Here is a 22549-nt window from a genome sequence, read left to right as displayed (position 1 = left end):
GATACAGACTTCATAGAGGGCTATGGAAAACTCTAAGCGATTCCGCTCACTTCATGATGTAGTGAACGTAAAACTATCACGCCCAACGCAATGTTACTTTTCTTTTCGACTTGACTGCGGCGTACATCTTCCCGCAGCGAAAGATAACTCTTCGAAATCGAATACCGAAAGCCGGTTTTCAATCGTCAAACAAAGCCAGCGCAAACAAAGCAGGCACAAAAAATGGGGTCAGCACTCGAAAACAACAACAAAACTCCGAGCATCCATGTATTCTCTGCGCGTTCTTGGGCTCGATCCTTCCGCCTCGGTTTATCAAGCTCTCACCGAACTCCGGATTCTTGCATAACACTTGGCGTGCCTTTCTTTTTGCTCTTTACTAGGCCTAAATCCTCCTCAAGGCTGCCTGTGTCCGCCAGCGAGTGTGGTTATCGATTCGATCGAGTCTGTTACGTGGACTGTTACGTCGGGGCAGAAACGCTAGCGGCGTGTCCACAGTTGTACGAGCGAAGCTAGGCTCGCCATCTGGGCTTGGCTCATTAATCAAGACCGGAACCTTGAAACCCCCTACGTAGCGTCGCCTGCAGGCCGCCGCACCCCACTTTATCTTTACAGCGTAGTTGCAAGCTTCACTAGGGAGACAAACACGAAACTAGCACGGCCAATTATCGATAAAGCCTCCTGCATGGCAAGCACATCCGGTGTTTTGTGGCTGGAGTCCCCGGCAAACACCTTTTGACTGGACGCGAGCTCATTCTGTCTTGTCGTGACCGCTGTAGCTTGGCACTGGTTGAGGCGAGCCTCCGATTGATATTAAAAGCTTTACGATCGAGTTCTCACAGCCTGACGCACGATCGAGGGTTTGGCTCATACAAGAACCTAGACGAAGTTGGTTTGTCTTGGCCGAGACAGTGTTAATAGACGTTTTGTTTAGGTCCTTACAGTTTTACACCCTCGTCTGTCAGCTTTATTTAAACGGTATTGAGAGTACTGTAATGCGAAATGGGTGGAGACAGCTGGGAGCCCAAGGGCATGCCTGCAGAATTAACTAGTTGAGGTTTCGGGTACTTCGCATATCCGACTTCAACAAACGACTGAAAGTTCTCGAGTGTTAAAGGTGGATTAGGGCAACATTCGAACTCGCGCGGAGTGTATGTGTATATCACAGTCCTAGGGGACTGTGGAAGCTGGCAGCGAAACAAAGTCGAATTAACTAATAATAAAGGGGGAGCCAACCCCAGGTTTTTATGTCAGCCATAAAGTACAGTTTCTTCAATCTGCTAAAGCCCAGTTTTCAGCAATGTTTAAGTGTGCCTGTCATATCACCATTCCCAGCGAAGTTATTTATATCCTGTAGATGACATTTGTATTTGGTTTCTTCAGCTGTGCACATGTAGCTGCACCGGTATGTCTACTTGGCACAAGACAGGAAAGAAAACGACATGATTTCTACGCCTAATAAATAGACCCACTCCGGGCCTCTACGATCAGTCTCACTTGTATACCTTGCTTCTGCATTACAGGATAAGGGACTGTTATATGCGCAAATTTAAGCGCACTAAATGCGCTCCCTTTGTGGAAGCCTAAATAGACTAACTTTTATGACAGCACTCTATTCGATAGAAGACAAGTGGGTATTGGAGTGCTTAGAGAAAAAGGCAGCTGTAAGCAGTAAGAGAAGGGCAAACACCACCGCTTTCTGCCGAAAAACAAAACAAAAAACTGCAGAGTTTGAATATCGTTTTGCCTGGTGCTCAGGGGGATCTTTGTCGACTGTTCAGAAATGAAGCCACCGGAAATATTAACGCCAAATAACAACTCATGCGCACTTCTTTTTGAATTCAAATCATGCCCACGGCGATGGCTGCATTCAGTGAATATAACTGTCAGAAAACGCAAGTCATTCGTGACGTGGGCATAATGATCTAGGAACTGTGGTGTGCCTGGAACCTCATTTGATGCTTCAGTAAGCAAAGTGCCCCAAATGATGGTTTCTGCACGGAAATGTACGCAGCAAGCATGAGAGCGACATGCGCCTTAATACTGCACCGTGTAACAATCTTTTCATGCGGCATCGTTAAGGAGGGCTCCACACGGTATCTGAATGTTGGAAACGACGCTCGGGCCACAATATCTAGTGGCTTCCTCTGTATGCATCTCCACATCGTGAGCAGTACTAAACACGAAGCTGGTATTTTTTCACGAATTAAAGCCGCTAAAAGCCTTTATGACTGTGTAATGCCATTTGGTACTGTTCATTCGGCATTACCCTGCTCAGCTGCGTCGTGTGTGGGCAATGTCTTTTTTTTTTCACCTAAAGAATGCGACCTACTCATCCCTCTATCCGTCTCCGTCACCACCGCTGAAGCCTTCAGCCGGAAGAAACTTTGCATGGTGTATGCAGAAAGCCTGTTGTCACATCCGACATAAGAGGACTCGCAGAACACTGAGGCCAGAAATGACCAAGAAACAGAAAAACAGACAAAATTGCATACAAATGAGGTTTTCGCGTTGCATAAACGACACGTTTGATGAATGCCGGGCCGTCATAGCTCGGGCCACACACTAGAAGGAATAGGACGTGACATTCACAACGACAGCTTGAGAGGCCTACCGGAATATCCGGTTCTCTATTGCTCCCTTATACTTTAAACGCGGGCCTCCAAAGCAGAGATGGTTATTTTTTCGTGCAGCCTCGTATTCAAGATCGCTTTTCAGTTCGAAGCTTGGCACGCTTCTTTCTCGACGTGAAGCTGCCCCACATATCAGCCACGTCAGATGGGAGCGACGCAAGAGTTTTGAAAGCTCAATCATTCCTCGGAATGCGTAGGAAAATCGAGTTCACAAGAGGATCGCGCCACTTGATTGAGGTCTTGGTTGAACATCCGTAGTTTGACGGCTCCATTGGCTAACCGCTAAAGAGCATGCACGTCAACAGCTATCCGATGTTTCATTTCTTTCTGACTCACCTGCCTCTCTGCCTGTACCCTAATGGTATTGGCATCCTTTGTCTTGGGCGAGTTCCCGTTCTATGTTCTCGATATTTCCGTGGCTGGAATGGCTTTTTTTTTCTTCTCCGCCATTCGCATCCTTAGGCAACGACGTGTGCGAAACGCTTGCCTTTCTCAAATACCAGCGTCGCATCCGCATCAAAGCGCCCCCTTTCTATTCGTGCGTTGATTTAGCTTTCGTTTCAAAGCGTGCGTCTCGCTGAGGGGATGAATCACGCTCCGGCCATTACGAAGCCGGGTCGAGTACCGTGTTTGCCGTTTTCTTCCCGGCCACGTCATGCGTGCGTGCGTGCGGCCGCTTGGTTTACGTGAGAAGGCCATCTTGGCTGCCCCAGTTCAACCTTCACTCCAAGTGTGGCTTGACTCTTCTGCGAGTTACCCTAGCCATACAAAGAAAAAAAAAGGCGAACAATGTGGAGTTTATGGCAGGAACGGACGCTTTTGGGATTAACGCATACGAACATAAAAAAAATTGTATACGTAATATGAATTTGACACTGTGACATACAGCCTGTTGAACGAGTACGCATTCCACAGCGTGAGTACGTATTACTGACGTCCGGTCGCTGTACATTTGCTGCTGTTATGCCCCAAAATTTGGAACCTGCATTTGAAAGTGAGCATAAATTTGCTGCTTGGTGCGCAGGGTTTTCAATATCTAGGAGTGTAACTGAAGATCCATGATACTGCACTGAGGTCCTTCTCGTTCATAGCACTTCGAGGTTTCCATGATCACGTGTCTATACGAAAAAGCTTCGCGCAGCGCTAAGCTCCACCCCCAACAGAGGAAGAAAAAATGCTCTTGCTTAGAACGAGGCGTACGTGTCACTGCCTTGTGGCAGCATTATGTTTACGATCTGACAAAGCTACGCATAGAACACTATTAACCGTGTATAAGGCGCAAGCTTTATGCAAGTCTCTCATGCATACAAAAAGTAAAACTGCGCCCAGACTGGCTGCACAAATTGAAAGACACCTTTCAAGCCATTTCGACCACTGGGTATGTAGAGAATGAAAGACCTAAAATGTGGACTTATCCGTACCTCAGTTTCTTCGAAGCTCAAAAAAAATTGCTGCAATATTGAAAATCGCTTCAATAAAGTATTATGAGGCAGTCGACTGAGGAAAATAGCTCGCAAGCTCAACATTTTTTCAAATTTTATTTTCTTGCCAAACTAGGCTGCGCCGAACTGTGCACCTGGGCTTTTAAAAACACACACATTACCAAGGATACCGATTAACGATTAACATTGTCGGTGGTGGGTCGTACTATGAGTAGGGAGACAAATTTTCGCCGGTGGGTTTCCGGAACTGCACCCAACTGTGGGCGCTTTCACCGAGCAGTCTTCCTCGAAGATGGAGGCTTCCCCCACACATAGGCAACGTCGTTTTCGACAAAATAGGGCAACACTGCTAACCCGGTAAAAGCTCCAGTGTCGGAAGTAGTGCTGCCCTCAGCTACTACTCCAGGATTCTTGGAAATCACTTTTAATATTAAGGCAACTGTGAAATACTGTAATGTACTATATTCTAAATATTGAAGATAGTGGTCCATTCTTCTGATGCGTAGCAAAATCTTTCTTCTAAAGTTTGTCCACCGCTCGCATCAAGTAGTTCAGCCTGTCGTAGAAAACCAATGCGGAACATTTTCGACGATAGCAAAGAATTAATAACAAAAAAATCCAAGCCTGCTTGTTGGATTTGTGCGGATATATTGATTTTTTTTATAGTAGAATCATTATTTTTACAAAAAATTGCGTTCGTTAACAATTTTGCGCACGAAAATGCGCTCGTTCAGAGTTTCTGGGTGTGCCACGGTGCTTTTGCTCTCCTTTCGTGAATGTCTCTTAATAGTTACATGTGCGTTTTTGCTTCTACCCCTTTGGAATGTAACAAGTTAACCACAGCTTGGACGCATAGTTCATTTTGGCAATGAAGTTAGGCGAACTGAATAACAGCTAGTAGAGAGCACAAAGTTACACACAAGGTTACACGTTGTGGGAACCCTGGCTTTCCGCCGTCGCCTTTGCGCGGCTGTGCCGGCCTCCCGCGTTGTTTCTACTCTATCCCTTGCTCCCGCCTCAGGCGGTGGAGAGGCGGCTGGGTGACTAATCACTGTCATTTGGCCACAGCTCCGCCCCGGCTCCCCAACGGCCTTTGCCATTGGCGCCTTTTGGCGGGAAATCGGGACCCGCTACGGGCGGCCGCGCACGGCGCGACCGTCCGAGCGGGGCCCAGAGGGAGAGATCCCTCCGAGACAGCGTAAGGTGCGTACGTTACTGTTTGTCCGTGCCGGCTTTGCCGCTCGGACCAGTGCTTACTCGAGCTCGCCCGCACGTGTCCTCTGACCTGCAGCGGCTCGAGCCTGTCCAGCGGGGTCCAGCGACCTCCGACAGGCGTACCTTGCGTTGATTGCCCACTCTCTCTCGCAACCGGCCCAACGGTCGACACGAGAGAGAGATCACAGCACTGCCGCGGGGACATTCTCCTGCAGCGGCGTGCTAGCGGCGCACATTGCTCGAGTCGCTTCGTGCGCGCAGCGGAGCCTTGCTCCTCGCGCGCCCCCGGGACGGGGTGACGATTGAGTGCGTGTGTACTGCTGAAGGACGACGTGAATAAACGTCTCCTTTGTGAACTTGGAGGCCTATTTCTTTGCGGCGAATCGCTCTCCTCCCAGCGGAGGCTGAGTGCACTGCATCGGTGTCCCAATGTGTGTGTGGTGACGGCTGATCGGGGCCCTTGGCTCGCGCGAAGCTCGAACCGGCGGTGGGTGGTGGCCTGTGTCCACGTAGAAACCCACAACGTTGAAGGAGTTAGGCACAAACAAGGCTCCTCGCACAAATACACACACAAAAAAAACAAGCCTGGAGATGGAGAAAGCATTGACATGCTCACCTTAGTGACTAAATATGCAAGAAAACAGAAAGTCGACAGCTGAGCGTCCGCCACAACCGTACGAATAAAGCCCATACTGCAAATTGGCCAAGGTCTCATCTCGAGCGTATCGTGACTTGAAAGCAAAGTAGGCTTAATAAGTCAGAGCCTAATGCTTTCCTAATGTCTTCTGCATTGCAATGCACCTCCTAGAAGGCTTTGAAAGATGGCCGGCAAAAACGCAAACAAGGACGTGGTGTGGAATGGAGAAAGCGAACTACGAGGACTTCTTGAGCTGAGTATCAAGTACCGTATGAGAGCCATCGGAGCACCACGGCTCCTATGATCCTTTGTATGGACAAGGACTTCTGTGTTTGATGCTGTTCTTGCACCAACATTTGCATCAATTACCAGACTGGCGCCGTCGCCTAACTAAAGCGCAGCTCAGACCCACACGCCGTCTCGCTAATGGGCAGGCATGCATCACGGTTTTGCTTTTCCTGCGGTGGTCGGCACGAGAGCGGCACGGCGCGAATGTTTACGGCTGCAGCATGGCTGAACATCCTTCCTCCGAGCGTGACCTCTGACCCTTGCGCCACCCTTGGTGACCCTTGGGGCGGAACTTCCTCGAAATCGCTGCTTATCATAATCGCCTGGCTGCGCAGAATTATCCTTGCTTCTTTTTGTGGCACCTCCGTCTCTGCACGTTGTTGGTACCTCGAAGGAGAACTGGTGCTGAGGTAGAAGGCGCTGCTAAAGATAGAAGTCAAGCGTATGGCTCGCAAGTATGCATCTCCCTCTACTGGGAACTCGTGTGCTTCACTTTTGTCTCTACTAAACCTATGATCTGCATATGTCACCGAAAGTTCTCACCTCTACAAGCTTTAATTTTCTTCTGAACTCCTTGCTTCTTCTCTTTGTCTTTCTTAAGTATCAGAACTAATAAAAATCTAAAAGCTTCAAATCTTAAATACCATAATTTTGTGCCACAAAGTTTAAATTCATCATTTTATGCAGGCACTTGGAGGCTGCTATGTAATGCTGTAAATGCGGCAAGCGTTTTCAGTGACATTACGAATTTGCAAACAGATAAAAACTGGCTCTGGTATTTTGCACAGCATATAATTGCATGCTGTTCTTGGAAATAAAGAATGATCAGTAAGACAATGATTACTGGCCCCACCTGCACATGTTCGAGTCAAAGCGGAATAAAAACAATACAAACTTGGCATGAAAACAGGGCATGACTTTGCAATGTGCTAAAAAATGTACGCAAAAGTATTTTCGCGCACAAGTGAGGCATTAACAAGCTTTCAAATAAGCGCGGTGAGCTTCTAATATGCACAAGCTTGGCGTCAGTCATAATTACTTGGGCTCTTATTCTGATGCCTATTAAACCAACGCCCTCCCTATAACTCTGTTCGAGATTTGATGGCTGATCATGCGGATGCAGCAGACAGTTTTCTGAAGCTATGGTACTCAGAAATTGGCTACATGATTCATTTGTGCCAAAAGTATTTGTACTGGTGCGGTCGCATCTAAAATCGCCAATCTTCATTGAAAGGTGCAAACCTCATGCGTGCCCTTTAGTACAGCTTTTATCTGTACTCGGTTCCACCAGCTTTCTAGAGTTCGTTTTATCAACGCATTTTTAGAGTTTAGGGTCGCGAACCAAAGCTATATCCGGTTAACCTACCCAGCTTTCCTTTTTCTGGTTTCCCTCCATCTGCTCCTCTTAAGCAGTTGCTACCACGCCATACGCGAAGCACTTTACGTAACACAGGGACGCACATTAGCCTCCACCCCGTCCTCCCAAGGAAGCAAACGGTCATCGTGTGATCAGCTCGCTAAAGCTGGTGAGCAAGATACCACGTGTTTCACCTTTGGAGCATAGCTCCGGGAACAGCGGTGCTCCCTCTCACTGCTACACGCTGACTCACACAAAGGAGCGCTCGTACCACAAGCGTGTGAGGGCCTCGGCGGCAGAGCGGTGGCCTCGCTGGCCGGCATGACCTTTTTTTTTCTCCGGTGCCGTCGCGAGGTCGGGTAATCTCCGGTGGCCTGATTTTCGGCACGTGGGGCTTTCATCGCCCGTAATAGAGCACTTACAGCCCGATAGCGAGCCAGGAGCCTTCGCGCCTGCATGAGAGCATCTTGAACTAACACGAGAACCAGCGCTTCTGACGGCAGTTTTTGCATAATTTCTAGAAGTCCTGACCTACCCAACGACATCGCAGCCATCATGTGCTCATCCAACTTTGCCAATAATGTTACCAGTCATGTTTCGTTATGTTAACACTTGCTCACCGAAATGTATGTACCCACCCCTTATGTAATACCCCTCATGGGTCTTTAAGGTAATAAACTGAAATGAAATGAAATGTTCTCGGTAGAAACGGACCCACTTCCTAACGGTCCCTAATGCTCTGGTCTAGCTGTTATAAAGATGCCTGTGTGAAGGGTTTTGTCACGAGCAAAGGTCCTCGACCCGGCGTATGCCGTAAGATAAAATTGCCGAATGTGCCTACTGCCCAAACTATTGTCCTCCAGGGGTTCTGAGGCATGTGTAAGTAAAAGATATGGACCCGAGATGTACGGGCCTGAGGCCGGTGGGCTAGATGCATGTGCCCCTGAAGTAGGAGGGCTTGAGCCAAAAAGCTCTCGAGAATGCAGGCCCTCTGTGGTCAGTCACGCATGGAACCATTGAGTGGAGTGCGGTATAGATATATTTATAGCTTGCTCGCCAAGGGTACGTATTAAAAGAGCGGGGATTTGCTGAGCCATAGCTCGGTCTATATATGCATACAGACGCAGTCCATATATCATGGCTATATATGCACAGCTCTCTCTCTCTCTCTCTCTCTCTCTATATATATATATATATATATATATATATATATATATATATATATATATATATATATGAAAGAAGCCAACAGCCACAGAAACCAAGGGGCACAGGGAATTTTTTTTTTTATTTTATTTACTTATTTCGCGGTGTTCATCAATTTAGAATATTACTGAATATGTTATCGCTTAAAGCTAATTGATCAGAAAAGCAGAAGAAAAAAAAAGAAGAAAAAACAACTACTGCCGCCGGTGGGATCCGAACCCACGACCTCCGAATTACGCGTCCGGTGCTCTACCTCTGAGCTACGGCGACGGCTGTCAAATCATCTGCTTTGACAGCCGTCGCCGTAGCTCAGAGGTAGAGCACCGGACGCGTAATTCGGAGGTCGTGGGTTCGGATCCCACCGGCGGCAGTAGTTGTTTTTTCTTCTGCTTTTCTGATCAATTAGCTTTAAGCGATAACATATTCAGTAATATTCTAAATTGATGAACACCGCGAAATAAGTAAATAAAATAAAAAAAAAAATTCCCTGTGCCCCTTGGTTTCTGTGGCTGTTGGCTTCTTTCATATATATATATATATATATATATATATATATATATGTGTATATATATATATATATATATATGCATTTGCCATAATCAACAGTGTGGTTCTGTTAGTAGAACGTCTAATGGCCTGTTCTTTTTAGGTATACCTACGATTGCTATTCATGAAAATAGGTAGAAGCCCCTTCGTGCTAAGCTGCTCCAGAATTGGAGTTCGGGAATGGCCCCGTCAAAGCTGATGGGGAGTGAGGGTTGCCGATTATGTAAATAATGATGTCAAAAAGATGGCACGTCAGCCAGAATCGGTTTCCAGATTAGGACCAGATTAGGAGTGCAGAAGGGTAATGAAGCAGTCAGCTTACGAAAAGCACGCCTTACCTGCTTCACAACGCTGAAAAGGCCCTATTCCGCAGCGGAAGCGAAACTTAGTGCTTTGACGCGGTCAGCTACAGCCGACGGGTCGATGCACTCTTCGAAGCTGTGAACTTGTCCTGGCCTTTCCACCGCAGGTACGCGATGTTAGAGCGCTTTCAAAGGCAACAGATAATTGATGATGGGGCCCATGTGTTGAATGTCTGGCTGTTAGCTTATATCGAAGCGCAAGACTCCACAGCCTCTTTCGGAAGTAGCCGCCGGTGTTTGTAGTATTTGTGTACGCATAATTTTTTTTTGTGTGATAAAAATGCATGAGGTCGAAATTTTCGCTCTTTCCCTTAATTAAGTATTCTATGCGAGCTTCGATACTTAAAGCAGTATAGACACTTAACTCTTCTGTGCGTGTTTTCTTGTTTGTAATGTGCATATGGCATTATCACACAAGGCATTATCACTTGGTATTTTGCTACGAGCGCTAAAGAATTCATAGTCAAATTTTTTCCTCGTGATGTTTCCGTTTCAACAGCCAAATGAAGACTGTGCTGTGACGTCAAAGTGCGGTTATAGGTCACGTGAGGCATAAAAAAACTGCAATATAATCGCTGCTTCCACATTCGTTCTCACTCCGCCTCTTGAGAAAGGCTGGTTTCTACACTGTAGTGAATTAAAATCGTGAAGCAGCTATTATATCGACGTTTTTCGATGCCTCAAGTCACATAAACCACTCTTTGACGTCGCAGCCATTGTTCGGCTGTTGAAGCCGAAACCGAAACAGCAGCAGAGGAAAATATGATTATAAATTATTTAGCGGTCGTAGGTTAACACCACAAGTGATTCATGCGTAGTCGTGTTTTGCGCATCATTGAACAGAAGAAAACATGGCACCAAAATGAGGGGTCTATACTCCTCTAACGGGCTACTGATTCGTGAGTGCCTCCATGTGCGCCGAAACGAGAATACATTTGTGGGGACCGAGTGTAGAGTCAATTTCAAGGTTAAAGGATGCTCCACATAATCGTGAGTTTTCTGGAAAGAGGTTGTTCTAACAATATGGCACGCGTTTTAACTACGGATGCTGTCCAGACTAAATACCGCAAAAACAAGAAATATTAACTCTGTATGTGCATTTTTCTAAGTGCGAAAGTACTGTCACAGTCGTAATAACATGAAAGTGCACACATTAATACTAAACTGCTTCAGGAGGATGTGTGATGTGAAAGAGTGAAAGTATACAGTCTTCACAAATGACTCTTGCTTTTTTCAAACTTAAACTGGAACTTGTTACCACACATCAGTCTTTCCAGGTGAAGAAGACTGGACATTACGAGGTCGTGCTGAAGACTCTATTCCAAATATTTGCTTATGTTTTCAGTGGCACTGGTCTAATGGATTGTAATTATGCATAAATCTGCAAAAGGCACGTCTTGGAAGTAGCCGGCCGAATTCAATTCACACGAGATCGCAAGTACAGGTCAGTGCCGGAAGGAGAAGGTCACGTGCGGCGGCGTCCGCGTTTTATTTTCACCTGCCATGCAACAGAGCAGCGGCTAGCCTCACATGACTTTTTGACCCCACAACATCGGTCAAGTGCCTCCGTGGCTGCCATGGTGGCTACGGTCCTTGCTCTTCGCCCTCAACAGCTTCCCGCTTCCCCTCTCTTTAAAATTCCGCCAGGCAGCCGCACAAGAAGATAGTGCGGGCGGTCGCTTACCTCATGTGCGAAAGGGAAAGCCGACGGCCTTGTCGCCTCGTACTCGCGACACTCGCGTCTCTTCTTTCTGTTCTTCGCTCTCGTATGTCTGGTGGTAAGTCTTGTACCTAGTCTAGCTGGCCTGCCCTTCGTCTCTGCCTCGTCTGCCTCTCATTTCCTGGGGGCGTCTTGGCGGTAGATTTCGCGGTGTGCTACTCTATGTGGCTTGTGTGTGCGCTACCGCCTGTTTATTCTGTTCATTCAAAGTAAACTCCCGAGTTTCGTTTCAGCAGCTAGCAAACGTCGCTAGCCGGGCGCGGCATAGTAAGTAATAGAGATATCTTCTTTGTTCTATCTGGAATGTCGCACTTTCATAAGTCGTCGATGAATCTTTTTCGCATTCCTTTCCCTACATATCCTTCAACATTACTCCGCTCGATTGTCGCCTTCTTTAATTTAAGACAAATTCTTATGGGGTGATAGTACGCTTGTAGTTTGCCTGATGAGTATTTAGGATGAGGTCGTTTTAACAATCTACCACTTTTTCGAAGCCTTTACTGAATGGAGATTTTGAGTCAAGCATACCCAGTATTTGCTCTCGATTATTCTGTTCATGAAACGAATTTCGCTGCATGCCTCGGTGTTAACTTCAGGGCAAATAGCGGCATAGTAATGGGACACCGGCGTGTTAAGACAGCAATATTGACACGTGTTGTTTCTTCCTTTTGCCGTTGCGCACTGATTCACCTGCCGACTTGACACTAACGAGCCGAACTTTGGAAATTGAAACATAAACAGTAGAAAATGCTGCACTGGGCTACAAAAGCGAAGTAAGAAGAGGTCGAATTACTGATAATCAAAACAAGACGTTTCTTCTACTCATTGGTTCTACCGCCCATGATAGAAAATATTCGTAAAAAATTGCTGAAAGCGATTAATCCAAACCGCTATTAATCCGCGATTAAACCGCGATTAATCCAAGCCAAAGACGTTAACCGTAGTGTCTGCTTTGTATTTACTATATAGAAACTGGCAGCAGTTTACCAGATTTTCCTCATTACGATCACGCAGCCAATATCAACATTACTTTTAATGCGACCGGTATCGCGATAATCATGGAATCACTGAAGCTTTCATCGAAATCAGGCATCGATGGCGTCAACTCTAAAGAGCTAAAACACATAGTGTACATAGTGAGTGATTTTATGTCATTGTTTTCAGCAGTTAATGTCGTCAACAGTGGTGCCATAAGTCTGGTAAATACGCAAGGCTGTCCCGGTTCAGTATAAAGGCATTCCTTTTTATGTTATACTTATCATCTCATTCTTTCCAGAAGCCATTTTTCGGAATTAACAAGTGCCGTAATCCTATGTGCTAATTAATCGAAGTATCTACAAATACCCTTCATCTAACCAACACGGTATTCGTACGAGGCTATTACGTGACACTAAGCTAGCTTTATTCATTAACGACGTCAGTTGAAATCTATTTTAAACACACCAGTCGACGCTAGCTTGGAGTTCGAAACTACTTTTGCAAAGTTACTAATCAACGACTGCTAGTCAAGACTGAACCTTTACCACCTCGTCTTGGAATGTACATGCTACTTCCTTATCAACCGGCAACAATTTCTATGCAGTAATAGCTACTGGTCAACTTGCTCTCCAGTTCACTACGGTGTACCTCAAGGAACAGTACTCCAATTATTACTCTTTCAAATCTACATTGTCGACCTCCCTAGTAATATTTTCTCTCAAGTCCGCCTGTTCGCAGACGACTACATATGTCGCCTCATCAAGAACAACTCAGAGTACCGCAAAGTTCAAGGTGACTTTCAGCACGTTGAACCTTGTGCAATAAATTATTATTGCCTTTTAACACTAATAAAACCTTATTACTCTTTTTTCGTCATCGGCAGCATTACCAGCTCTAAACCAGTATACCTTACGCGGCTCAGAAATATCCTGTGCTAATCCAGAAAAAAACCTCGGCGTCACTCTTTCTAATACCGTCTCAGCTGGTGTACACACGCCATGAAAATTACTAACGAAGCCAATCGCACTCTTGGTTACCTCCGTTGAAACTTTCGGGACTCGTCCCTTTCTCGCTAAAAAAACGTTAACTTATCTCTCATTTGTTCGGCCTAAATTTGAAACGCATGCTCAATTTGGGACCCTCGTAGTATGACATTTCTTACACCCGCGAATCGGTTCAAAATCGCGCAGCCAGATTTAATTTTCGGACTACTCCTACTACTCCATCCTCATCACAATTAGATCCCAGGATTACTCTGCCCATATCGAATCGAGACGCGGCATCTTTAGCCTGTGCCTTTATCACAAATTTTTATTATGCACCACTTGATATATCAGCCAATTTACGTGCTCATCGTCTATAATGCCGCTGCAGTTATCCTAAAGCAGTACAACCTGCTCCAGCACAGACTGCCTAGCATCTCCTTTCTTTTTCCGTAAAAATTGTCCATTGGCTGGAACAGCGTGCCGGTTGACGGCACCACTGCGGTCCACTTCAATCAATCAATAAATAAATAAATAAATAAATAAATAAATAAATGAATGAATGAATGAATGAATGAATGAACGAATGAATGAATGAATGAATGAATGAATGAATGAATGAATGAATGAATGAATGAATGAATCGATGAACGTTTATTTTGGATTTTAATGCACACAAAAATGTAGGGAGCGTGGACAGAAAAAGCTGATCTGAGGCGAGCTTCACTGGGTCACAAGAGTTTTATCTGCGCTCTTTGCGTGCACGTGTTTTCTGTCTCTGTCCGTTTTACATGGCAGCTTTCGCAGCAGTTCTAGGTCAAGAGCTTAGACAGAGTACAAATGATTTGCAGCACACGCGATTTCTACGTAGATGGACTTCAGTTCCAGGCTGCTATTTGAATGCTCAGCCAATCTCGTATAGAATGCCAATTTTCATGGCTATTTGATGTTTAATAAAGAATAATTAGATAAATACATAAATATTTTGATAAAAAGTGGCAACGTACTGGAGAGTGACGTTGCCGACCTGCGATAACACTCGCTAAGTTTTTCGAAGTAAAGGACGCGTGGCGTCTCTTACACGGAACACTGAAATTAAAGTTTTTGTGTGATTTCCAGTTATTTTTATACTCTCTATGAGCACCCTGCCAATGGCTGCGGTAACCTGCGTTACCGCTCTTGTGTGACGGTGCACAGTGCGACGCCTTTAGAGTCAGGAAATGCGTGTTTTGACGCCGCAACGACCCGTGCAGTCCAGTTCGGGGAGAACTGCGCTCCAGTAATGCACCAGTGGTATTCAATGGTGTCTCTAGTTGCGCAATTATTATGTTCCTGGACCGGAAATTTCCTCGCCTGAGGGTTTTCCGCAAAAGATTATCGGGGCGTTGCGATAGGGCAGAGCATGAGGCGCCCGCAGCGGGGACCATAATCCAGTCTCACACACGATGCACCTAGCACACGCGAATTCACGGGAACGGCGTGTTTTAGACCGCTTTTCTCCTTGATGTAAAGTGTGGACATTTAATGTTACTTCCAGCAATGCCGACAACAATCTAACCTCGACACACAGTTGTGCCCAATTAGAGAACAAAAGAGCTCTTACCAGCTGGTGTCCTAACGAAAAAGCTGTAGAGAACGGGTTCACGCTAGAAAACTTTTCTCTCGTGTCTATACTAGGCCGCTAGCATTGGTCGTAATTAAAGAAACATCCATGTATGTTTATGCTTCCAGGATTTTAAGTCAAGTGGAGTCGCGAACACAGGGAAGTAATTTTTTTTACAGAATCTACATATCGCAAAACTTTTTCCAGGCTATACAGTCCCCGTCAAAAGTATACAGCCCATGGAGTTTGCTTCTAAGCTGCTTAGCGTCGCTTCCTAGCACATCAAGGACTCACAACTTGGGAGAATTGAAGACGCAAAGCCATTTCTCTTTCGAGCGATTACGGTCGATGAGGCAAACCCCTTGGGCTGTGTACTTTTGACAAGTGGTGTAAATGATTCGTTCGTATAAAAATGTGCTGCGCAAGATGTTACAGCCAAACTTGACGATACTTGGTCATCACTGAAGTTGGTGAGTCGTTCTTTATTTGTTTCGAAGCGAGAGGTTCACTCTGCTAGGTAAAGCTGGGTATCGCCGTGTGTGCATCACGAGCATGACTGGCAGGTGGCGCCAAGAGAGCAACCCAGGAGGCAGGTTGGCTAGGTCACGTGACCTTGCAGCGCCATCACAACCTGCCAATCGGATAGTGAACAAACTGCCCACTGTGGCAAGTGACCATTACATTAATGATTGGTCGCTCGGGAAAAGCAGCATGGGCCACATAAAGCACACCGCTATAAGCGCCTGCCATCCCAGGGCTGTGCCGCATCACTTAACTGCTGCACCACTGAGCTAAGAAGAGTATAAGGACTCCCAGGGATCTATGAATGTATAAAATAGAGAACGACCTTCTGCATGTATGGGAATTACCTCAATACGCTATCGCTTCATGCCCTTAAGGAGGAGCTTAAGTGTACCCTCTTTTACGGCAGAAGCATTGTGCGGGGCTGTCTGTGAGGGAATCGCGGTAAATTTTGCTTTTCTGGGCGCCATTGGTTGTATCAATACTCCCGCGTTCCCTCAATAATCGAGAAAACTTGCTACCTTAAAGGCTTTTTTACCCTTCTTTTCATTTATTTTTGTAGAATTTCGTGTTATTTGCTGCCCGCGCCGTTCAAGATCATTTCACTAAGACCTCCACAGGCAGTGAAGATTAATGCGCAGGTTCCAACAGGAGGCGACACCAATGGACTGAATCTCCGAAATGACGCAAAAGTGGGGTGACCAAAGACAGAACGCCTAAGCCTGATCTACATTCATTTCTTCATATTTAATGGCGCAACTTTAGCCTGGAAATAATATCTCGATTCTTTGCCAGCGCTATAGTATAAGTGTATGAAGACGTAGTTTGATTGATTTGATTTATTTGGGTTTAAAGACACAAAGCGACTCAGGCTATGAGGGACGCCGTTGAAAAGAGCTCCGGAAATTTCGACCACCTGGGGTTCTTTAAAGTGCACTGATATCGCACAGTACATGGGCCTCTAGCATTTCGCCTCCATCAAAATTCAGCCGCCACGGCCGGGATCGAACCCGCGTCTTTCGGGTCAGCAGCTGAGGGCCGTAACCACTGAGCCACCGCGGCGGGTAAAAGACATAGTTTGGTCTCTGTGCACAGGGGAGGGTGGGGGGGAGGTTATTTGGCGCATAATTGTGGCACTTACAAATTAACCAAAGCTTTGTTCGACCATATCTGTCCCTTCAAAACAAAACGATGAATAAAACGTGACGCTTCATGCGCTTTACGAAATCACTCAAGACGTCACTTCCGGTTGCAAAAGAATCAGCATAGGCAGCAAACGATAAACAATGACCTGACAGGCCCCGATAACTCGACGTTATCGGACTCTTTGACAAGGGCTTAGGAATGTTTGCTGGACGTCTAACGGCACAGTTGAGAGAACGGCATCTAGCAGGACAATTCGTCTTCCCATGTGCCCCTGCGTAATCGTCAGCTTCCGACGTGACATGTCCGGCGCTGACCTGCCTCATTCCTGCTCATCATACTTTCAGCAGGACCCTTTTCCTGGCTCGGTTAATAGCGCATGCAAGCGCTGAAGCTCCGTGCGTTGCCGGAACGGGCTTCCCTGCTCGCTCTAAGTGACCCGAAGCAAGCGGAGCGCGGCGAATAGTCGGTCACGCGGCCATCACCAAGCCCTCTGGGGGCTCCAGGAACCCCCCGTTCTTCCACACTGCCCGCGTGCGCCTTTTGCGCCGGCACCTGCTCGGGAACAGCTGCGAGCCCTACTATATTTGTGCTGGCGACTGGCTCCTGCCAAAGATCGACACCCCCACCTGCAGTGCTCTTTGCACCGATCAAACGTCAGGCATACATTTTGCTTTTCATCGAAGGCAAGCCGAGGTGTCGGGGAGCGCACAGCTCCGAGCTGACTGCTCACACATCCACCTATTAAGTTTGAGGCCCGTGGAAAATCGCTTTACTAACATTTACGAAGGCGCGAAGAAACCTACGAATGCAGCTCAGGTGGACGGTGTCCACTCTCGTCGTCGCTGAGCGCTGCGAAATGTTTGTTCATAAGAGCGTGAGTTAGCTAAATGCCGTTTGCCATGCGCCGTTCGTGACTGCAAGTATCCCGCGTCCGTCCTGAGCCACTGTGTGTAGGCACTGTAGCAGTTGCAGAACTGAAGCTTTATGACGTGCACTGCTTCCACTGGTAATCGTGTCAGCCGTATCCTGTTGACTTTCGAAGCAGCCAAGCGTTTCATCGTTACTTCCTGTTCTGCAGGGTGACAAAAAATTCCTTGTGTGCGTGATAAAAACTCCGCTAAAGTTATAGGCGCTATAAGAGTATAGGCGATATAATTTTTGTGTTCTGATAGCAGGGCAAGCACAGGTCAAAATACGGTGACGCATGCACTCCCGATGCAATCGAGAACAAAGACCGACGAAACAATTTCGCGCTATGAAACTCTGCTCGAGATGAAAGTCTAATCGAGCATGTATGTATCACAACTAATGATGCATTTTTCCATGCACTGCAATAATTGTTTTATACCTGTAATGAAGTCTGTACCCCCATGCTGTAATGCCCTGCGGGGCGATGCAGGTATCTAATAAATAAATAAATAAATAAATAAATAAATAAATAAATAAATAAATAAATAAATAAATAAATAAATAAATAAATAAATAAATAAATAAATAAATAAATAAATAAATAAATAAATAAATAAATAAATAAATAAATAAATGATCTGTCTCTAGTCGTGTTTCCTTTAGCTCGGGACCAGATCCTAAAGTTGTGACACTAGTTTATTTACCGCACTGAAACAAAGTGCGCGGAGAACACTACGAGAAGTAATGCCCGAAATATCCGTCGCTTCGGCTGCAGATTATAAAAATAAAAAAAAAATCCAGAAGTGCACGCCATTCTTCTGTGGATTCGACGCGTGTAACGGGTCTAGTGCGCCGAGAAATTTCAGGCCACAGTTTCCAGCATGGCATGTCTTCCGGGCATTAATTTGCCTGGCCTGCGTTTCTCAACTGTTCTGAAAACAGCGTATTTCATCAATCCTTTGCACTCCATGAATGGACTTTGTATGGACTTGTATGGACTTTGAATGTGTCGACCGACTGCACAACCAATCAGAAGCAAGTATATTTCAGTGCTTAGTGAGACCTTTCGGAACACTTATTAGCCTATCACTCAACTGCCAACAATGGATACTTCGCAGTGTGGTCACTTGTAGAGAGACCAGTGCGAACTTAATGTAATAAAATGTGTACCTGGTGTGAAGCCCTTAAAGGAAAACCTGTTGCAGGAAAAGTTAAAATACCGCTCAAAACATCAAGAAGCCTCTGTTAATTAGATATTTTTGACCTATATATTTAACCATAGGCACTTTGATTATAGAACAGTCAAAACCCGAAATCAGGTTCCAAGCGGTGGATGGAGCTAAAGTCGAATGGTGCTGGTAGCTGCGAAACAGCGTAGCCCGGCTTCCCTCTTGACATTTATGATTAAAACATGGCCATAAGGAGAATAGGCATTGTCGCCTGCCTCCCAGCAGAACTGTTGTTCGCCTGCGGACTACAATAGACTGCTTATTCGACCCACATGGCGTTTTGCTTGCAAAACAGCCAGGCTATGCGGGACGGCTTCCGAAGGAAATGTCGCTCAAACTGGCTTTTGGGGCCAGAAACCGGCCGCTGCTCTCGTTTGTCGTCATTCAGTGCGGGGCGGGCACGGGGCATTCAGAAAGCGCGTCGGTTTGTTTATTCTCCCTCTACAATGCATTGTGAACAGAGTTCGAAGCGAAGCAGGTTTCGACTCAATACATCGTACCGATTGCCAAACAAGTTAATCTACTCGTCGCAGTTCAAGTCAAGAGACCGGTTTTTCGAAAGACTTGGAACGATGTTGTACGTATGAATCAGCGACTCTACTATGATATTATTTTATTTTTCGCTGTACTGTGGAAAAAAGTGCAACCGGTGAAAGCCGTTCTTGACGTTTTCAAGTCCTTTTCCCACCAGACACACAGGCGACCAGCAAGCGGTACAATATTTTAATAGCAGAACTTCTAGTTGATTCACTCCTGAAGATGAGCAGTTCTTTTCTAGTTTCATTTAAAAGCTTCTTTGACAAAAAAAAGCACTCCTTTTAAGTGGTCAGTACTAAGCAAGGCAAAATTAGCGACTGTGTACAAAGCAAATAGTTTCTATTGAATATTATCTACACTCTAATGATGAAAGCATGCGCCACGAAAAATTTAGGTAAACCACTTATGCAAGGAATCTGCTATAATACAAATATGAAGCATGCCTTACACTATGCTACAAAGCGGTCAAATACTTATTAACTTCCAACCATGGAAACCACTAATCACCTTGTGTACAGTGCGCTAGAAGGAAAACTCCTTCCATGTTACCGCACATACAATTAAATTATTTCACCTAATCGCTGCTTTAGACGACTTTTAGAATGCCATCGGCTCACACCTGTTTCACAAAATAGTCTTCGGTTCCTTTACAACATGCATAAGCTTTTACAAACTTCATGAGTGCTTTGCAAGATGGAGATGTACTTAGTGGTTCTGACTGGACTCGCACTCCCTAACAATTGCTGTGTTGACCACCGAAATAAATTGTCAGGTGCCATGCGAGAGGCTAAAACGAGGCATGTTTTCGAATGACATGAACGAGAAGCGGTCATTTCATCTTAGATATTTTGAGCATATGCTTGCGCTCGTATGAAGGATGGCATAAAATGTACCACGCAGATTCCTCTGAAATAAGTTAGCAAGAAATGCAAAATATTTTTACTGGTATGCTCAAATTAATGTCTTGAAGATACGTATGGTCTATTAAGAACGCCGTAGTGGACGTCTCCGGATGAATTTACAGCACCTGGAAACATGCGCTGACATCGCATACACGAGAAGTTTTGCATTTTTCCTGCATGAAATGCGGCCGCCGCGAACGGAATTCGATGCCGCGACCTTGGAATGAGTAGCCGAACGTCAATTGGACTCAGCCACCGCCGCAGGTAGAAAAGTGAATAATGGGCACAGAACATTGAATGCAGGAAAATGCTACTCCCGAGTAGTTCCAGAAGGAAGAAAGAGGTCAGAAAAGCACAGCTAGCCTTAAGTGTACGAAAGGAACCCGTAATTACTTGATAAACATTAAATTCCGAACATTTCAACAATATTTCCAGGACCGGCACAGTTTCTGAATCCGTGACTTTTCTGGTGGCGATGAGAGAGAAATCGGCTGATGAGAAGAATTCTTCTAGATTGTGGCTGTTTAACATCTGACATTTATTCTTGAGCACCATGCCTAACACCAAGCAACTCTAGTTCTCTTTATTATTTTATAGTTGGCTGACCCGCCGACTGGTCCGTATGATTTCCTTCACGGTGGTTAACAAGGTTGGCTCTCATGTCGGCGTGCATATTATTTATACAGCTCGTTTAACTAGTAGCTCGTCCAAAGCAAACCAATGAGAACAGGCTGAAACCATTGCCGCTGACATAAGAGAAGATTCAGCTGTGAAAAACAATCACTTCACCTTGCATTGGAAAAAAGCTCAAGGACACTTACCTTCTAACATGAGCAAGAGCCACAATCCCATACGTGCCCGCAGTAAGCTATAAACCATGCCTCCTGCTGTTCCGGTCAGGGCAAGAAAAGAACTCGACGGGAAATCCGAAGCACAGGCTAAAACCAAACGTCGCTAACTGCAACGACGACGAGTGGCAGGACGACGACGGCGACGGCGAAGACACACTCTGGTCGAGCCCTCCCGTTGCCGTCATGACCGCGGGCAGAGACTCTCCGGAGCATGATCACTCTTTTTCCGCCGTAGGAGCTGCATCATCGCCTCTTTCCTTTTACTTTTCGTCGCTTCCCAATCCCTCCACTCCTGGTGAAGATAACCCTCACGGATGAAGGCGGGGAGGGGCCGAAGACTCGCACAGAGGGGGTCGAAACGGTCGAGTGTGGCGGCGACGACGTGCCCAGCGGGGTAACCGGTCGCGCACGACGACAGTTCCCAGCTCCCGCTCTTTTTGCCCGCGCACCGGTGCCGGCGGCAACGCGAGAGCGGCGGTAGTGACCCGTCATTGGCCGCCACCGTCGCCGGTGAAAGTCGGCCTGGCGAGGAGGGGAGGAGGGGAAAGCGGTGCCGTTGCTCTCGCTGTAATTTAGGGTCCCTATCCGGCGTGCATGCGAGCGACGCGCGGTATACAACGCGCGTGAGCGTGGCTGCGGCGGCAGAGAGGGCTGTGAGAAACTTGTTGCCCCGGGACTGTGCGTTCCGCTCTCTGATGGCATGTGGCAGTGAAGTGGAGTGGCAGTGTTTCTTTGGTCGCGGCGCGCCCCACATGAAGAGAAATGTTCGAATAGTGTCATGTAATGGAATAAAAAAAATATATTCAGGCGTATTGCTCTCTTCATTCCTATCGAGGGAGCTGTGGTCGAAATTTCCGGAGCCCTTCACTTAGGCGTCCCTTATAGCTTGAGTTGCTTTGGGATGTTAACCCCCATAAACTATAAACCACCTAAAGATGCGGATTTTTAGCAGGAGTGGAAGAAGGCCTAAGTGGAACCACGTCTCTAGCATAAATTATATAGGGCCACCTGGGGACGTGTTGCGTAATTTTGCTTTTCTTTCTTTTTCACTTTGCGGTTAACTTATCGTTACGTAATCGTGACGATAATGTGACGAAAGCAACTGCAGGTGAGGAAGCAAACCATCAGTCAAGACAAGGCCTGTCTCGTCGTGTCATCGCTGCTGCCTACCCCACTGCCGACCCATCAACTGCGACCCAAGTGACAGCTGCTATGCTCCAACAATGCGTAGCACAGCCACTGCACAGTTTCTTTCCCTATATGGAATTACAGCCAATAGAGAATGCTAGGCGGGCCTACGCGTCACCAGTTCCTTCAATCACCGACGTCGACTCCAGTTCTCCATGGCGGCAAGATATGGTGGTGCATCTATGCTAGTGATATCATAGGCGTGTTCCTGGTGCGACCAGATTGTCATTGCACGTGGTCTACTTGACCAGGAGTAGCCACCAATGGGTGAGGATCGAACAAAATTAAAATAAAATGA

General features: G+C 46.3%; 1 protein-coding gene across 1 annotated transcript in view; it reads right to left on the bottom strand.

Annotated features, from left to right (window-relative positions):
* The window catches only part of LOC149331350 (uncharacterized), a 69688-nt gene extending 48163 nt beyond the window's left edge, over window positions 1-21525 (bottom strand). Inside the window, exon 1 of the mRNA XM_089556483.1 lies at window positions 21034-21525. Coding sequence (XP_089412609.1) covers window positions 21034-21091 — 58 coding nt within the window. The 5' untranslated portion in view covers window positions 21092-21525. The remainder of the gene's footprint in view (window positions 1-21033) is intronic.
* Between the last annotated feature and the right edge of the window lie 1024 nt (window positions 21526-22549).

Source organism: Amblyomma mixtum, chromosome 8 (genome assembly GCF_055824585.1).
Source record: "Amblyomma mixtum isolate Tamu chromosome 8, ASM5582458v1, whole genome shotgun sequence".
NCBI classification, from domain to species: Eukaryota; Metazoa; Arthropoda; class Arachnida; order Ixodida; family Ixodidae; genus Amblyomma; species Amblyomma mixtum.
This window is presented reverse-complemented; position numbering and strand designations above follow the sequence as displayed.